Here is a 15564-nt window from a genome sequence, read left to right as displayed (position 1 = left end):
TGTGATTCTGGGAGAGGAGGAGATGACATTGCAAAGAGGCAGGATGTGTTTTATCAGCCAAAATTTTCCCCAGCCCCATTCCCCTGAGTCCCTCTCCTTTGCTTCAAAGAGTTGCCAGCTTTAACATCCTATGTTCCTTTTGGCTGTTCCTCACAAATATAATTCATCTCGCCATGATATTATCTCACTTCTTTATTTGCACAGTGATTTTCAACACCATTCCTCACAATCACAGCAGTCAAAGGATCTGCTACAAATTGAGTAAGACATAGCAATGAGTAGTTCAATAGTGCTGAAGGCTATCAGCATAATCAAAAGTCCCTGTAACAGAAGAAAAAAGTAAAAGAATCATGGTATTAGCACAATAATGGTTTTTCAGATGATAATGAGGTAGCAATGCCCAGATAAGAAAGTTCCCCCACATATCAAATGTAGCTAATGCTTACAAAGCAAATTAGTAGAGGCTCATTGCAATATACAGATATTTTAGCACAGTACTACATAGCACAGCACAGTGTGGTACCCTACAGCAGAGCACAAAATTGCACAGGCCTTCATTTCTTTCTTCTTCAATTGCACTTAGACTGGAATCAGATTCCAAATGGGCAACATTGGCAAATTTTCTTGAGGTGTAAGTAGCATTATTGCTCTTTGGCATTCCATTGACAGATTTCAGGTTAGGCTTTCAGCTAAAAAAAAATTGATCTAGGTGGTCCAGGTGATTTAGCAGCTCTTCAGGGCTTTTAAATTGTTTTAAAAAGTGTTTGTTTGTTTCTTTAATGTAGCATTTTTCTTTGTTTCCAGACTAGGATCAATTCACACATCTCATTTTACTATTACCAAAATTAATCTATTCTCTTCTCCCCTGTTTTCTGTGGTCCTGCTACATTCTGTTCCTTCGAATCTTCCATATGAAATATTATGGATCGCCTACTATCAGGATCCCCTTTTCCTTAGATGATTAGTTTTCAAATTTCTTAGCAATTTTTTTATTGGCTATTAGGTGTTTTCTCTCTCCATGCAGATTCGTATCTTGTATGTGCTTTACACTAAGTTCAGAAAAGCAGAAATAAATGCCTGTTTTCAATCTATCATGTTTTATCAGAAACCTAGTCTGAATAGTAAAACCAAAACCATAAAAATGCTCCACTCATGATTCTAATGTACATCCAAGGCTATAACTACTACAATACTGCTATACCTGATTTTTCTTCTGATATATCACTTTTTTATATATTATTCTCATTGATGTACATGTTTTATCTCCTGTGCTCATCTGTGAATTGCTCAAGTTGGGGGTAATAATACATTTACTGTCCTATTCTACAATGCCTGGTTGAATGCCTATTAGATACTATGATTTCTGTACATGTTTGTGAGTTAAAAATACATTTGTCTGCAACATTATTTGGATGGTGCTGATTAGGTTCTAATAAATATTTATGGTATATGTATTAAGACCTTGGGCCCTGGAGACACACTGTCTGTTGATACCATGGCTCTGCCCTTGCAACTGACCTTGGGTACATAACTTACCTTCTCTGTGCGTCAGCTTCCTTGTTCATAAAATGAGTTTCATAATAAAATTCGCCTCTTAGAATTTGTTGTGAGATTAAATGAGTCATATACATAAAACACTTCATACAGTGCTTGGAACATTGTACTGGCTTTTACCAATATTTCCCCTCATTATTGTTACTATTGTAGTTGTTATAAGTTGATAATATTGATCCTGCATGATCCATGTAAAATTTGTGGGCCAAGACATTCTTCCCACTAACTCATCTGTCTACAGGACAATGGGGTAGGAGCCTCTTGGAGACTCCTCACCCTAAAAATGCAGCATACTTACAATGAATAGGGTGTTAACAGCCTTACACTGACTAACTTCTCCAGAATAGCCACAAAGGTAGTTTTGATCTAGAATGAAACCAAATACAAGGAGAATGATTCCAGCTGTTGCTGCCAGGACACTAAAACAATTCATTGTTTGGCTCATCCTCATCTGAAAGAGAGTAAAAACATAACACAATGACCAGGTCCCATCTGAGTCTATAGACAAAACGATGGGTGAGGAGACAAAATAATGGGCAGCAGGATTTTGGTCTCAGCACTACAATGCCATGAAGCAGCCATATCATCTTATGAATTTCCCTTCACCTAACTGGGCTTTAGGTCCTCATCTACAGAATAAGGGGAACCAGTGAACTTTTCATAACCCTTACATCCCCCATAATCAATGCCTAATTTAAATCCTATTTCATTAGAGGGAGGGGTACACACTGGACAATATAAGTTCTTAGGGATAGTCACATTGCATTTTGATGCTCTGATCAAAGTCATGACCTATTTATGACTATGTTTAATATATATTATATTAATACATATATACACCTATATATTTAATATATATTAGTATATACTAATATATACATACATACATATATATACTTGCAACTTTTTTTCTTACCAAAACTGCAAATCTATAGGTGGCATTTTTTGCTGAAAATAATTTATTGGCTTATTAATATCTCATAGCTTTGATTCTTTGAGAAAAGTAAAAATATGCTGCTTATAGTTTATCTGTAAGTTAAAGTTTTGCATTCATTAACACTTATTATTTATTTTCTGATTCTGCATATCAGGTTAAATTATGTCATTTACAAAGAGTCAAATGACTGCCTGTCAAAGTGGCTGGCGCTCAGCAGGCACCAGAAATACTTATGTTGGCCCACAGGCCAAAGGGTCTTGAATTCGATTCTGGTCAAGGGCACATATTTCAGTTGCAGGCTGGGGAGCATGCGGGAGGCAACCAATCAATGTGAGAGGGTTCTCTATATCTGTCTCTCCCCCTCCCTTCCACTCCCTCTAAAATTACTCTCTCTAAAAATCAATGGAAAAATATCCTTGGGTGAGTATTAGCAATAATAATACTTTTTTAAAAAGAATGAATGAGGTACTTTAATAATGCCATTCTGCCACCTGGCTGAGGAACTTGGACAAGTCATTTAATCTATGCCTCAGTGTCTGTATGTAAAATTAGAATTAAACTGGATAACCTAGGAAACTTTCTTTTGGCCTTAATGTTTTATGATTCTATGGGGAAAAAAAGAAGCAAATAGCATTGATTGGTATCAATAATTGACAGTTTTTGGAGTTATAGTGGCTTAATGATTTTCCAAATTCATTTTCAAGACTCAAAGGAATTATTTCAAAGTTATAAATACTTTTTAATAAAGGGGAAATATAACTCACCATAGTTTGTGTGCCTTTTCTTTCCAATGCAACTAGGCAGGCTCCGGAATAAATGAACTATTAGAAAGAATACATATTTTAGTGATGGACATAAAGAGTTCTCAGAGAATAGACTTCTACATGTCCCTTACACAGAACCTCCTTGTATTTCACACAGTCCTCAGGGGAGTGAGAAAGGTGAGATGCCTTGTATGGGTTGTCCATAAATGAATAGTGGACAAAATACTGGACTGGAAGTTTGCTTTAGCTTTAACTATTTCTTTGAACATGAGAATCTTTTAAAACTTTACTGGGATTTCATTTTTCTCATCCATCTTCTTTTTATAGCTATTGCAGACATCGTAACACACTGGTGTCAATTCAGTTTACAACCAATAAGATCAGATTCCATCATTCCTGTAGGAAACATCCTTCCTACCTATGTGCAGTCTGATGTGTTCTCTTGGATGGAAACATAAGCAGAGTTGCAGCTAATATTATGGGAGTTACATAAAATACCAAAATTTTCATTGTGATGAGTCATAGTTGTGGGATCATTGTCTAAAAGAAATTTCAAATCTGAACACAGTTCATCCATTTTTAAATTTCTAGTTCATTGTGTGGTATTTCTTCAAGCCTCATCCTTCCCCTCTTATTCTCTGCACTGAACTCTTACAGTTCTCAGAATAAAAAGTGTTCCCCATACTTTAAGCTTTTTCTTCTGTTTTTCATGTTTCTTCCTTGACATACAGCAAGACATCCTACCTCTTACACCCAACCATCCCCCACTCCCTTCCTCCATATGTGTCTTCATCTGATTAAAGTTCTTTAAAACTTGGTCAAGCTGGAAATACCTCTGGGAAACCTCCCCTCCATTTTGTAAGTGCCTTTCCTATAGAGAAACTTGTGTGTCCTCTGTCACCATTCCTCACACCACATGGTAATTTTTTCATGTATTATTATTTTTGTTTGGTTGTTTTTGTTTTCCCCTAGTTTTATTATGAAATAATTGGCATACATCACTGTATAAGTTTAAGGGGTGCAGCATAATGATCCAACATCTATCATAAAATGATCACCATAATAACTTTAGTTAGCATCCATCTTCTCATTTAGATACAAAACAAAAAGGAAAAAGAAAGAAGATATATATTTTTCCTGTGATGAGGACTTTTAGGAGGTATCCTCTTTAAAATCTCATATACATTTTACAACAGTGTTAACTATAGTCATCATGTACTTTTTAATCTTATAACTGGAAGTTGATGCCTTTTGACACCACCCCTGCCTTTGGTAATGTCAAGTCTGATCTCTTTTGTTTTAATTAAAAATTTAGGGATGATGTTGGTTAATAAAATTATATAGGTTTCAGCTCAGCTGATGTGGTTCAGTGGTTGAGCATTGACCTATGAAGTAGGAGGTTACAATTCTTAGTCAAGGCACATGCCTGGGTTGCGGACTCAATCCCTGGTGTGGGGTGTGCAGGAAGCAGGCAATCAATGATTCTCTTTTCATCATTCATGTTTTTGTGACTCTCCCCTCTCCCTTCCTCTCTGAAGTAAATAAAAAATATATATTTTTAAATTATATAGGTTTCAGTTCTATGACATCATCTGTAAATTGTTTTGTGTGCCCACCACCCAGATTTAAATATTCTTCCATCATTGTATATTTGACCCTGTTTAATCCTTCCTACCCTCACCCCTTTTTGATTCCACATATAAATGAGATCATACAGTATTTCTATTTCTCTATCTAGCTTATTTTGCTTAGTATAATGCTCTTAAATTTCATTTATGTTGTCACAATTGGCAGGATATCCTCATTTTTATGACAGAATATTCCATTGTGTGTGTGTGTGTGTGTGTGTGTGTGTGTGTGTGTGTGTATGTGCAAACTTCTTTATCCATTTGTCTGTAGAACACAACTTTTTTCCATGTCTTGGCTGTTGTAAATATGCTATGAATTTGGGGATACAGATATCTCTTTGACATAGTGTTTTTATTTTCTTTGGATATATCCCCAGAAGTGAAATTGCTGGATCACATAATAATTCTTGTTTTAATTTGGAGGAATAGCCACACTGTTTTTCATAATCAGGGCCCATGTATTATTAACCTTTGAATCCTGATTGCCTTCTTCTGTGTATCTGGCTCAGATGGTAACTCATTTGAATGAATGAATGGACAAATAACCTCAAGACCCAAAAGAATATTCCCAAAGGAACTTCAAGACACAATGATGGAATATCAGTAACTGGTGAATTAATGGGGAAATAATTTCAACAAGGCTTATTTTCATTTTGACATTTCAAAGCCTATCATACAACTGTATATAGCTCATTTTTGAAACTAAGAATTCTCTAATATCCCTGTTGACATGGCTTCACATTGAACTTGATTGACTATACTCACCAAAATGGAGCTCCAGAATGGATATCCTGTAATAAATATAAAGGGGAACCTTGGGTACGGTTCTTCAAACATGAAAAAGAAAATTACCCCAAGAGAAAAGTTCATCAGTCCAAGCAGGATCTGGATAGTCTGTAAAGAGAGGAAAAGGACACAATAAGGAAAAAGCAAAATGATGGGTTCCCCTTAGAAAATTTAGATCTCCTTTTGATAAAAGGATTTGGCAATTATACTCTTTTATAAATAAGGGAAGGGTAGTAGAAGCCAATTTATTATGTACCCAGGTATTTTTGGATCCCTCTACCTGGTATTTGGTAATAAGAAAAATGATTTAAATCAATGCTCCTGAAGATGTAGTCCATAGTTTGGCAGCCATAGGATCACCTGCAAATTATTATGCTCAATCCTATACTTACTGAATAAAATCCCCAGGCTAAAATTCAAAATAGAGCTACCATATGGTCCAGCAGTCCCACTTCTGGGTATATATATCCTAAGGAAACGTAATCACTATCACAAAGAAATATTTGTGCTATCCTGTTTATCACAGCATTATTCACAATAGGTAAGACATGGAAACAATCTAGGTAGATAAAGAAAATGAAATATTATCTATATATATATAAAAGGTTAAATGACCATCTGACCAATAGCTATGATGCACAATGGGCACCAGGGGGCAGATGCTCAATGCAGAAGCTGCTGAGCTGCAATGACTTGGTGACGCACCCAGAACCAGAGAGGAAGGAGCCTGATTCCGGATGTGTCACCGAGAACTGCCTTCTCTCAATCCAGGACTCCTTGGGGGATGTTGAAGAGCTAGTTTCAGCCTGATCCCCGCAGGCCAGGCCGAGGGACCCCACCTGCCAGAGGGACCCAGCTCACTCCACAGATGGCCTTCGAGCCGCAGCGCTGTCCCAGGTGTAGCCTGCTGGGGAGGGACCATCGGAGGTTGGCTCCAGGGTGTGTCTGGCCCATCTCACCCAATCCCACCCCACCGGCCACCTTCAAATTAATTTCCTTTCAATGTGCATGAATCTATGCACTGGGCACTAGTTCAGTATAAAAAAAGAAAATTCTGCCATTTGCAATAACACGGACGGACCTTGAGGAAATTATGCTGAGTGGAGTAAGAGAAAGATAAGTGCTTTGTATGTGGAATCTAAAGACATTAAACTCACAGAATCAGAGAGTAGAATAGTGGTTGTTAGAGGCTCAGAGGTTGGGGAGAATATGGAGATGTTGGTCAAAGGGTACAAACTTCCAGTTAAGTTCTAGGCCCTAAGGTACAACATGGTGACTACAATTAACAACATTGTATTGTATAGTTGAAAGTTGCTCTGAGAGTTGAGTTCTCACCATACAACAACAAAAATGGCAATTATGTGAAAGATGTGATAACTAACCTTATTGTGATAAACATTTTGCAATATACATGCATATCAAATCATCAAATTATACACCTTAAACTTTACAAAGTTGTATGTCAATTACCTCTCAACAAAGCTGGGGGAAAACCACCAAGTCTGTGGCATATAAATGCTAAAGTTTGAAAAGTACTGAATTCTAAATCACCATGCAGGCCTGGCCTCAAATAGAAATGGACTGTCAGAAACACTTCTGTCAATGACCCATCCTTTGAGCCTGTGGAGGTAATGTCATGTCCCAGGGTTCACAGCACTCCCCATCTTTTCTATGTTTTTACTCTATGCCACACTTGTGATGCACTACCCCACCAAGCAGTGGTTTGACGAATGCTGGGAAAGATTGATGAGAATGACATGAAGAATGGAAGGTATACAATATAAGAGTCTGTGTCCTCTGCCCTCTTTTATTCCCATCTACCTTCTCCATCTGAGGAATCGCATTTACTCCCATTGCAACCATTACCTTAATGTAGTTGAGTTGTAAACAATATCATTTTCCTTAACTCCAGACTCACATTTTTAGCTCTTGTCAGACATCCCCACTTGAATATCCCATGGGTAACACCTCATATTCAATATATCCAGTCAAGTTCGCTCTCTAAGAAGATGGAGCCTTTCTCTACAGCTCTCTTTACTTTGTGAGCTCTCACGAAAATTGCCTTTACCAGTTCCTTCAGGGCAATCTCAGCTTCTTCTAGCATGCACTTCAAAACTCTTCTAGCCTCTGCCCATTGCCCATCTCCAAAGCTGCTTTCACATTTTAAAATATTTGTTATATCAGCAGCCCACTTTTTGGTACCAATTTCTGTCTTAGTCAACTTGGGCTGCTATAACAAAGTATCATAGATCTGGTGACTTATAAACAGCAGAAACTTATTTCTCATAGTTCTGAAGACTGAAAGTCTGAGATCAGGGTACCAGAATGATCCGATTCTGGTGAAGACCCTCTTCTGGCTTATAGACTACAGACTTCTCTATTGTATCCTCACAAAGAAACCTAGCACTCTGACCCCTACTTATTAATGAAATAATTACCCCTAAAGTCCCTGCCTCTAGATACCATCACGTTAGGATTATGGCTTCAAATAGGAATTCGGGGGAACACCTATACTACATTCCTAACAAACCTTCATTAGCATTTACATTGGGGCAAATCTTACTTACCCCAAAGATTTTTATTTTTGTAGTACATAATTTTAAAAAAGGCATGGTAGGTTCGTAGGTTGTGGCTACATTTTTCATTGACTGAAATTCTGAAGCAGTGACTTCTGGAGGAAATACCATAAACACAGGATGGTGTGCAGTGTTTGAATCCATGATGGTATAGTTGATATTTTGAAGTGTAAAATTATTTAGTTGGTACTTCAGTCTAGACCATGCTCTTATTGTGTCCCAAGGCTGTCTGGGGCACTGGCATTGTTGGGCTTTGTCTTGGAATTCTAGAACCATAAAGTCACAGAGTCATGGAATCTCAGGTCAAGATCTCAAGAAGGTGAGTGAGTGAAAGACCCAGGACTGGGGGGTCGGAGGGCCTGACTGGTAGCGCTGCTTCACGTTGGGATTATGGTTCAGTCAGAAACTCCCTGTGACCTTGGGAAGGTCATATCCCCCTCTCTTCGTTTCAGCCTCTTTATATGTACATTGACCAGGTTGGACTAGAAATCTATAAAGACATTTAAATTTCCAAATTAGAGTATTTTGAACATTTAAGGCAGGTAAAGGGAAAAACCCCTCTTGCCATAAAATTAATTAGCCACTGCTTAAAGTAGACAATTATTATTATTACCATTTTAATCATCATGGCCAGGTGTTTTGCTCTTGCTTTGTGTCCACATTATTTCCAAAGCTCATTTTGGTTGGCTCTTTATCAGCTAAATGTCTTATGTATCTTTATGAGCTTAGCTATAAAAACATTGGAAATGTCACACTGAGTTATTCCAGAAGTTATTTTACCTCATTTCTCCATTTCAACATGGCTATGGAACTTCACAGTCTTCTGCTAATCAATCTACTAGGCCCATTAGTACATGGATAATATGTATTTGTGCACTACTTTTTCTTTCCATAGCCTTAGATTTCTTATTTCCTAATCTGACAAAACCTACTCTCTTTATAGGATTAGGCCTCTCTTTCTCACTTCTTCTGCTCTGATTCTCTTGCTAGATAATTCCAAGGAAGGTTCTCTGTGCTCTTCCTCTTATTAGTCTCCTATTGCCACTGAAGCTCAATTTTATCTGTTTTTACGTATCTAATCTTCATCTCTACTGCAAAATCTCCCCATTTGGGGAGATCCATATTCACACTCTAGAGAATTCCACAGAAGCAGTCAATTAGTGTGACCAAATATCCCCTACTTAAGGGTTTCCAAGTCCTTTCATTTTCTCTTGACTTTTAATTCATAAATGATAATAGCTCCAGATCTTATCCATGAATAATGATAAAACCCACTTTCTCTCCCAGATACACCTTAGATGGGGCAGGTAGAAATGAGGAAAGCAATTTGGGCTCCTATATTGCCTACTGATTTTAGGCTTTTGATTTCCTGCTTCTGTTGAGTCTTTAGTTTTCACTGTATGTCTGGGTTTCTATGTATGGGTCTCCTTCAGGGCTCACAACTTCTAAGTTGTCTAGCCATTTATGTGGCAGTTGAGCGAAGAATTTGAATTCTTGAGCTTAGCATTTTCTCTCACCATCTAGTCCAGTGACCAATAGGAGTGATCTGTCAATCTCATTAACTAGTTTTCCAAAAAATGTTCAAAAGCAGTCTATGGAGTTACCTAGCTCCTCGTTTTTCATAAGTGGTTGACAGGATTACTCAATAACTGTATATCTCTATTTCCATAGACTGTCAGTGTTCTCTTTACCATTGGAAATAGAGTCATTGGCATCTTTAAATCTAATGAGATTACCAAGCCAATTCCAGAAACCTCAGAACCAATTAAGAAAATTCATCCTTGCCCTAACTGGTTTGGCTCAGTGGATAGAGCATCAGCCTGCGGACTAAAAGGTCCCAGGTTTGATTCTGGTCAAGGACATGTACCTTGGTTATTGGCACCTTCCCAGTAGGGAGTGTGCAGGAGGCAGCTGATCAATGTTTCTCTCTCATTGATGTTTCTAACTCTCTACCCCTCTCCCATCCTCTCCATAAAAAATCAATAAAATATATTTTTAAAAATTCATCCTTAAAATTCTGTCCCTCAAGGTACCACTTTCCATAAAATCTGTATTAGGGTTCTCCAGAAAAGCAGACCAATTGGTATATATATATCAGAGGCCCAGTGCATGAAATTCATCCACTGTGGGGAGCGGAGGGGGAGGAGGTCCCTCAGCCCAGCAGAGAGGCTCCCGCCACTGCTGCTTCACTTGCCAGCAGTGAGCCCAGCTTCTGGCTGAGTGGCGCTCCCCCTGTGGGAGTGCACTGACCACCAGAGGGCAGCTCCTGCATTGAGTGTCTGCCCCCTGATGGGCAGTGCACATCATAGCAACCAGTCGTTCTGCCATTAGGTCAATTTGCATATTAGCCTTTTATTATATAGGAAGGAGGATATACCAATAAGATGTATACACCAATAAGATCTACATGCCAATAAGATACATATATATATATATATATATATATCCTGTCTAATAAAAGAGAAACATGGTAATTGGCCGTATGGCCGCTACCCTTCCCATTGGCTAATCAGGGCGATATGCAAATTAACTGCTAACCAAGATGGCGGCCGGCAGCCATGCACTGAAGTGAACAGGGAGGCTTGCTTGCTCCAGTGATGGCGGACTCCAACGTTCCCCGCCTGACTTGCCGGCCTCTCAGCTGCAACTCTAAGCAACTATGTTGCAAATATAGAAGCTAAACAAAACCTCAGAAACGTGCTTTAGTCAGCCGGGCTTCAGCCAGCTGGACTGCAACATTGTATCAAATACAGAAGGTAAACAAAGGCCAGAAAGCTGCTTTCAGCAGCCGAGGCCTCATAGCTAGAACCAAGCCTCAGAGCTAAAGCTGGCCCAGAATTAAAAAAAAAAAGAAAAAAAGGAGCGGTTGGGAGCTTCAGTCACCCGCCAGCCTGAAAACAGCCCTCAGCCCCTCACCCAGACTGGCCAGGCACCCCAGTGGGGACCCCCACCCTGAAGGGGGTGTGACCAGATGCAAACAGCCATCATCCCCTCATCCAGGCTGGCCAGGCACCCCAGTGGGGACCCTCACCCTGATCCAGGACACCCTTCAAGGCAAACCAGCCGGCCCCCACCCGTGCACCAGGCCTCTGTCCTATATATTAAAAGGGTAATATGCCTCCCAGCACCTGGATCAGCGGAGCCGCAAGACCTCTCGGCACCAGGATCAGTGTGACAGGGGGCAGCGACAAAACCCCCTGATCGCCCTGCGGCTCTGTGTGTAACAGGGGGCGGGGCCACAACCTCCCTATCCGCCCTGCTCTGTTCGTGACAGGGGAAGGTGCCCCAACCCCCTGATCAGTCCTGCTCTGTGCCTGATAGAGGGGAACTCCCCAACCCCCTGATTGCCCTGGGGCTCTGTGTGTGACAGGGTGCGGCACCCCAAACCCCCCCCCCCCCGGGCCCTGCTCTGTGTGTGACTGGGTAGAGCCATAACCTCCCCATCGGCCCTGCCCTGAGTGTGACAGTGGTGGTGCCCCAACCCCCTGATCGGCCCTGCCCTGAGTGTGACAGGGTGTAGCGCCCCAACCCCCTGATCTGCCCTGCTCTGTGTGTGACAGGGGGCGGTGCCCCAACTTCCCTATCGGCCCTACTCTGTGAGTCAGAGGGGGAAGCTCCCCAACCCCCTGATGGGCCCTGCTCTGTGCGTGACAGGGGGGAGCTCCCCAACCCCCTGATCGACCCTGCTCTGTGCGTGACAGGGTACGGAGCCCCAACCCCCCTGATTGGACCTGCTCTGTGCATGACAGGGTATGGAGCCCCAACCCCCCTGATGGACCCTGCTCTGTGCGTGACAGGGGGAAGCGCCCCAACCCCCTGATGGGCCCTGCTCTGTGCGTGACAGGGGGTGGTGCCGCAACCTCCCTATCAACCCTGCCTTGAGTGTGACAGGGGGCGGTGCCCCAACCTCCCACTCGGCCCTACCCTGAGTGTGACTGAGGGTGGCATTGCAGCCTCCTGATCCACCCTGCTCTGTGCATGACAGGGGGCGGTGCCCCAACTCCCCAGTTGGCCCTGCTCTGAGCCCAACCAGGGGCTGCACCTAGAGATTGGGCCTGCCCTCTGCCACCCAGGAGCGGGCCTAAGTCAGCAGGTCATTATCTCCCAAGTGGTCCCAGACTGCGAGAGGGCACAGGCCAGGCTGAGGGACCCCCTCTACCCCCTGAGTGCACAAATTTCGTTCACTGGGGTAGGGGTAGGGGAGGTGGAAAGGGGCCCCTCAGTCTGGCCTTCACCCTCTCCAATCTGAGACCCTTCAGGAAATGTCCAACTACCTGTTTGTGCCCACACTTTTAACAGATAACAGCTCCATTGTTGTTTCTTTCTTATGCTTAAAACCATTGGAATTAGTAGGTATTCAAAGTGTGTATACATTTTGGGGGGACACCCTGTATATCTCTAGTCAGTGGTGAAAGAAACCAACAGCAGATTTGGAACCCCCAACAGGGAACCTTGCTCATTCCCCACATGTCTCCCCACTTCACTTTCCACCTTCGTGGGCAGCAGGAGAATCAACATTTTCTCTCATAAATTCGGAAAAGCACGTCCTGTCACCTGTTGCCCGGCAGGAGTGCGCTAGGCCCCAAGCAAGCAAGGCTCAGTCAGGGCAGCCTTCGCTCATGGGTTCTGGCACCCAAAGTGCACATTCCTCCTCTACAGTCGCCCCGACTATCCCACTGTTTCACTGAGAGGACAGAATTCCTCTCCGCCTCTGGGTTCTTGATCTTGAACGCTGACAGAAGGCACCTCAGCGAGGGCCGCCCGAGCCCACCAGGTGTGTCTGTCTGCACCTGCTCCTGCCTCAGCACCTGCATTAACCCCTCAGGTGATCTCCTAGCTGCACTGGCCTCCGTGGGAACAAGGTATCACCACTCTGCCCTCTCACTTTCATCTCACAGGCGCCCACCCTCAGCACCTAGAACACCCAGACACCCTCCAAAGAACATGAGCGCATCAGAGGGGATGTGTGCACATCCTGTGGGGGTGTTAGGCATGCCGGGTTGATGGAAGTGCGATGGAGAGGTGGGGGGGAACTTGCCTCAAGCACTGCCGCCCCACTCGCTAGGACATGGATCCAGGTCCCAGACCGCGGAGAGCATCAAGCACTGCCCCCCGCCCAGCAGGGTCATGGATCTGGGTCCCGGGACAGCGGACAGCCTCAAGCACTGCCCCCCCCCCCCCCCACCTGGCAGGGTCACAGATCCGGGTCCCAGACCACAGACAGCCTTGCCTGCTGCCGCCTGCCTTCAGTATGCAAATTAGCCACCATCTTGTTGCTTCAGGGTGGGGGTCCCCACTGGGGTGCCTGGCCAGTCTGGGTGAGGAGCTGAGGGCTGTTTTCAGGCTGGTGGGCGACTGAAGCTCCAAATCTCTCCTTTTTTTCTTTATTCTGTCATTTATTTACCTTCTATGCCTGTCACTTGAGCTGAGAGTTGGCTTTCTCTCTGAGGCTCGGCTGCTGAAAGCAGGTTTCTGGCCTTTGTTTACCTTCTGTATTCGAAACAATGTTGCGGTCTTGCTGGCTGAAGCCCGGCTGACTGAAAGCGGGTTTCTGGGTTTTGTTTAGCTTCTATATTTGTAACAATGTTTCAAACTGCAAGCTCAGAGGCCGGCAGCTCAGGTGGGGAAGCTTGGCTTCCTCCGTCACTGAAGCAAGCAAGCCTCCTTGTTCGCTTCAAGCTACCTGGCTGCCGGCTGCCATCTTGGCTGGCAGTTAATTTGCATATCTCCCTGATTAGCCAATGGGAAGGGTAGCAGATGTATGGCTAATTACCACGTTTCTCTTTTATTAAATAGGATATATATATCATACAGAGAAAGTGAAAACTCTGATAGAAAAAGAACTATTGACACACACAGAAAGAAATATGGATGGGCCTCAAGAAAATTATACTTAGTGAATAAACTCAGTCTCAAGAACTTAAATATTGGATGATTTCATTTCAATAATCTTGAAATGGAAAAAATAATGGGGAGAGAGGACATATGAGTGGTTACCAGGAGACAGAGATAGGGTTGGTGGTGAGGTGTTACTATGAGGAGGTAGCATGAAAGAGTTTTATGTGGTTATGAAACTGTTCTGTCTCTTGATTATGGTAATGGTTACAGAAACATATACATAGGATAAAGTTGTATGCAACTAAATACACAAGCAAATAAATGCAGAATAAAATATGAAAAACACTAAAAATGGTCTGTGATTTAATTAACTATAATGTTCCACTGTCAATTTCCTGGTTTTGATATTGTGCTCCATCTGCACAGACTTAACCATTGGGCAGTTGGATGAAGGGTACATCAGCCTCTATCTTTGCAGCTTCAAGGAATTTTGAGTGAATCTATAGTTACTTCAAAATGTAAAGACAAGAAAACTTTACGGGGTTTGAAAAGTTAAAAAATACATATTGAAGTGTTAAACAAGATAAAGTATATTTATATATTCATTTCTATGTTTAAAAATTATCCAGAAAACAGTTATTGGGAACATTAAAATCAATAAATGTGTTATATCCATGCATGGAGAATGAGAGGAGAAAGCTACTGGAGTATTTATTTTATTTTTCATATCAAGGGAGCACAGCAAGAGAGAGAAATAAATTATGTATAAAGTAAAAGAAACCATGAAAAAATTCTAAGGTGATGAAAAAGAAGAAGGGGTCCTGAGTTGACAACTCTGTACAGCAATGGAGGGTGATTAGGCTGGGCATCTCCAGACTCCTTCAAAATGATGAAACTGGAATATGAGTCAATGTGTTTAAGAGATTTAGAAAACTAGTGGAGAGTATGGGGTTAAAATCAAAACCAAAAGAAGAATAAAAAAGACACAATTCGGGGGGGGGGACAAATTATTAAATGGCTCAGTTCTGATAGCATAGATAGTCATAAAAATACAAATAAGTACATGTCTCTCTGCCCCAAATTATGAGCTTTAATAGAGAGAATGGATAAGGGAAATGTTCTTGTGTGTGGTGATTGGATGTTGGAAAAGGGAAGGTTTAATCTCTATCTTCCATAGTAATATCAGTGTTTCTCAACTTTTTCACATAAAGGCACTCAGAAAATATGTGTCTGGGACATTGCTAAATTAGAGACATTTAGAGTTCCAAATGGGGTTACTTGCTATTCAAGATAATTTTGTATAACTAGTTAATTTTTTAAACCATGTGAACTATGATTATTGAAACCTTAAAAACTGTCTACAGCAGACCTTTGGACAACAGGGAGGGTAGGGATGCCAATCATAATGCAATAAAAAATCCACATGTAATTTTTGACTCCCCCAAAACTTTTGTCATCCTTCAATATCATCAGGGGATTGG

At 41.8% G+C, this 15564-nt stretch overlaps 1 protein-coding gene across 1 annotated transcript; it reads right to left on the bottom strand.

The window, feature by feature from the left end:
* Positions 1 to 210: 210 nt before the first annotated feature.
* On the bottom strand, positions 211 to 8389 carry LOC139017986 (membrane-spanning 4-domains subfamily A member 5-like). The gene is made up of 5 exons (XM_070426610.1): positions 8237 to 8389; positions 5649 to 5777; positions 3256 to 3312; positions 1853 to 2005; positions 211 to 321 (listed from the first exon to the last, which is right to left on the bottom strand). The coding sequence occupies exons 1-5, from the start codon at positions 8387 to 8389 to the stop codon at positions 211 to 213; spliced, it is 603 nt and encodes a 200-aa protein (XP_070282711.1).
* Between the last annotated feature and the right edge of the window lie 7175 nt (positions 8390 to 15564).

The sequence above is a fragment of the Myotis yumanensis genome, unplaced genomic scaffold, assembly GCF_028538775.1.
Source record: "Myotis yumanensis isolate MYYU_CA2020_CCGP unplaced genomic scaffold, mMyoYum1.0.hap1 SCAF_10, whole genome shotgun sequence".
Taxonomy (NCBI): domain Eukaryota; kingdom Metazoa; phylum Chordata; class Mammalia; order Chiroptera; family Vespertilionidae; genus Myotis; species Myotis yumanensis.
The sequence above is the reverse complement of the archived record's forward strand: the minus strand, read 5'-3'. Positions and strand labels throughout refer to the sequence as shown.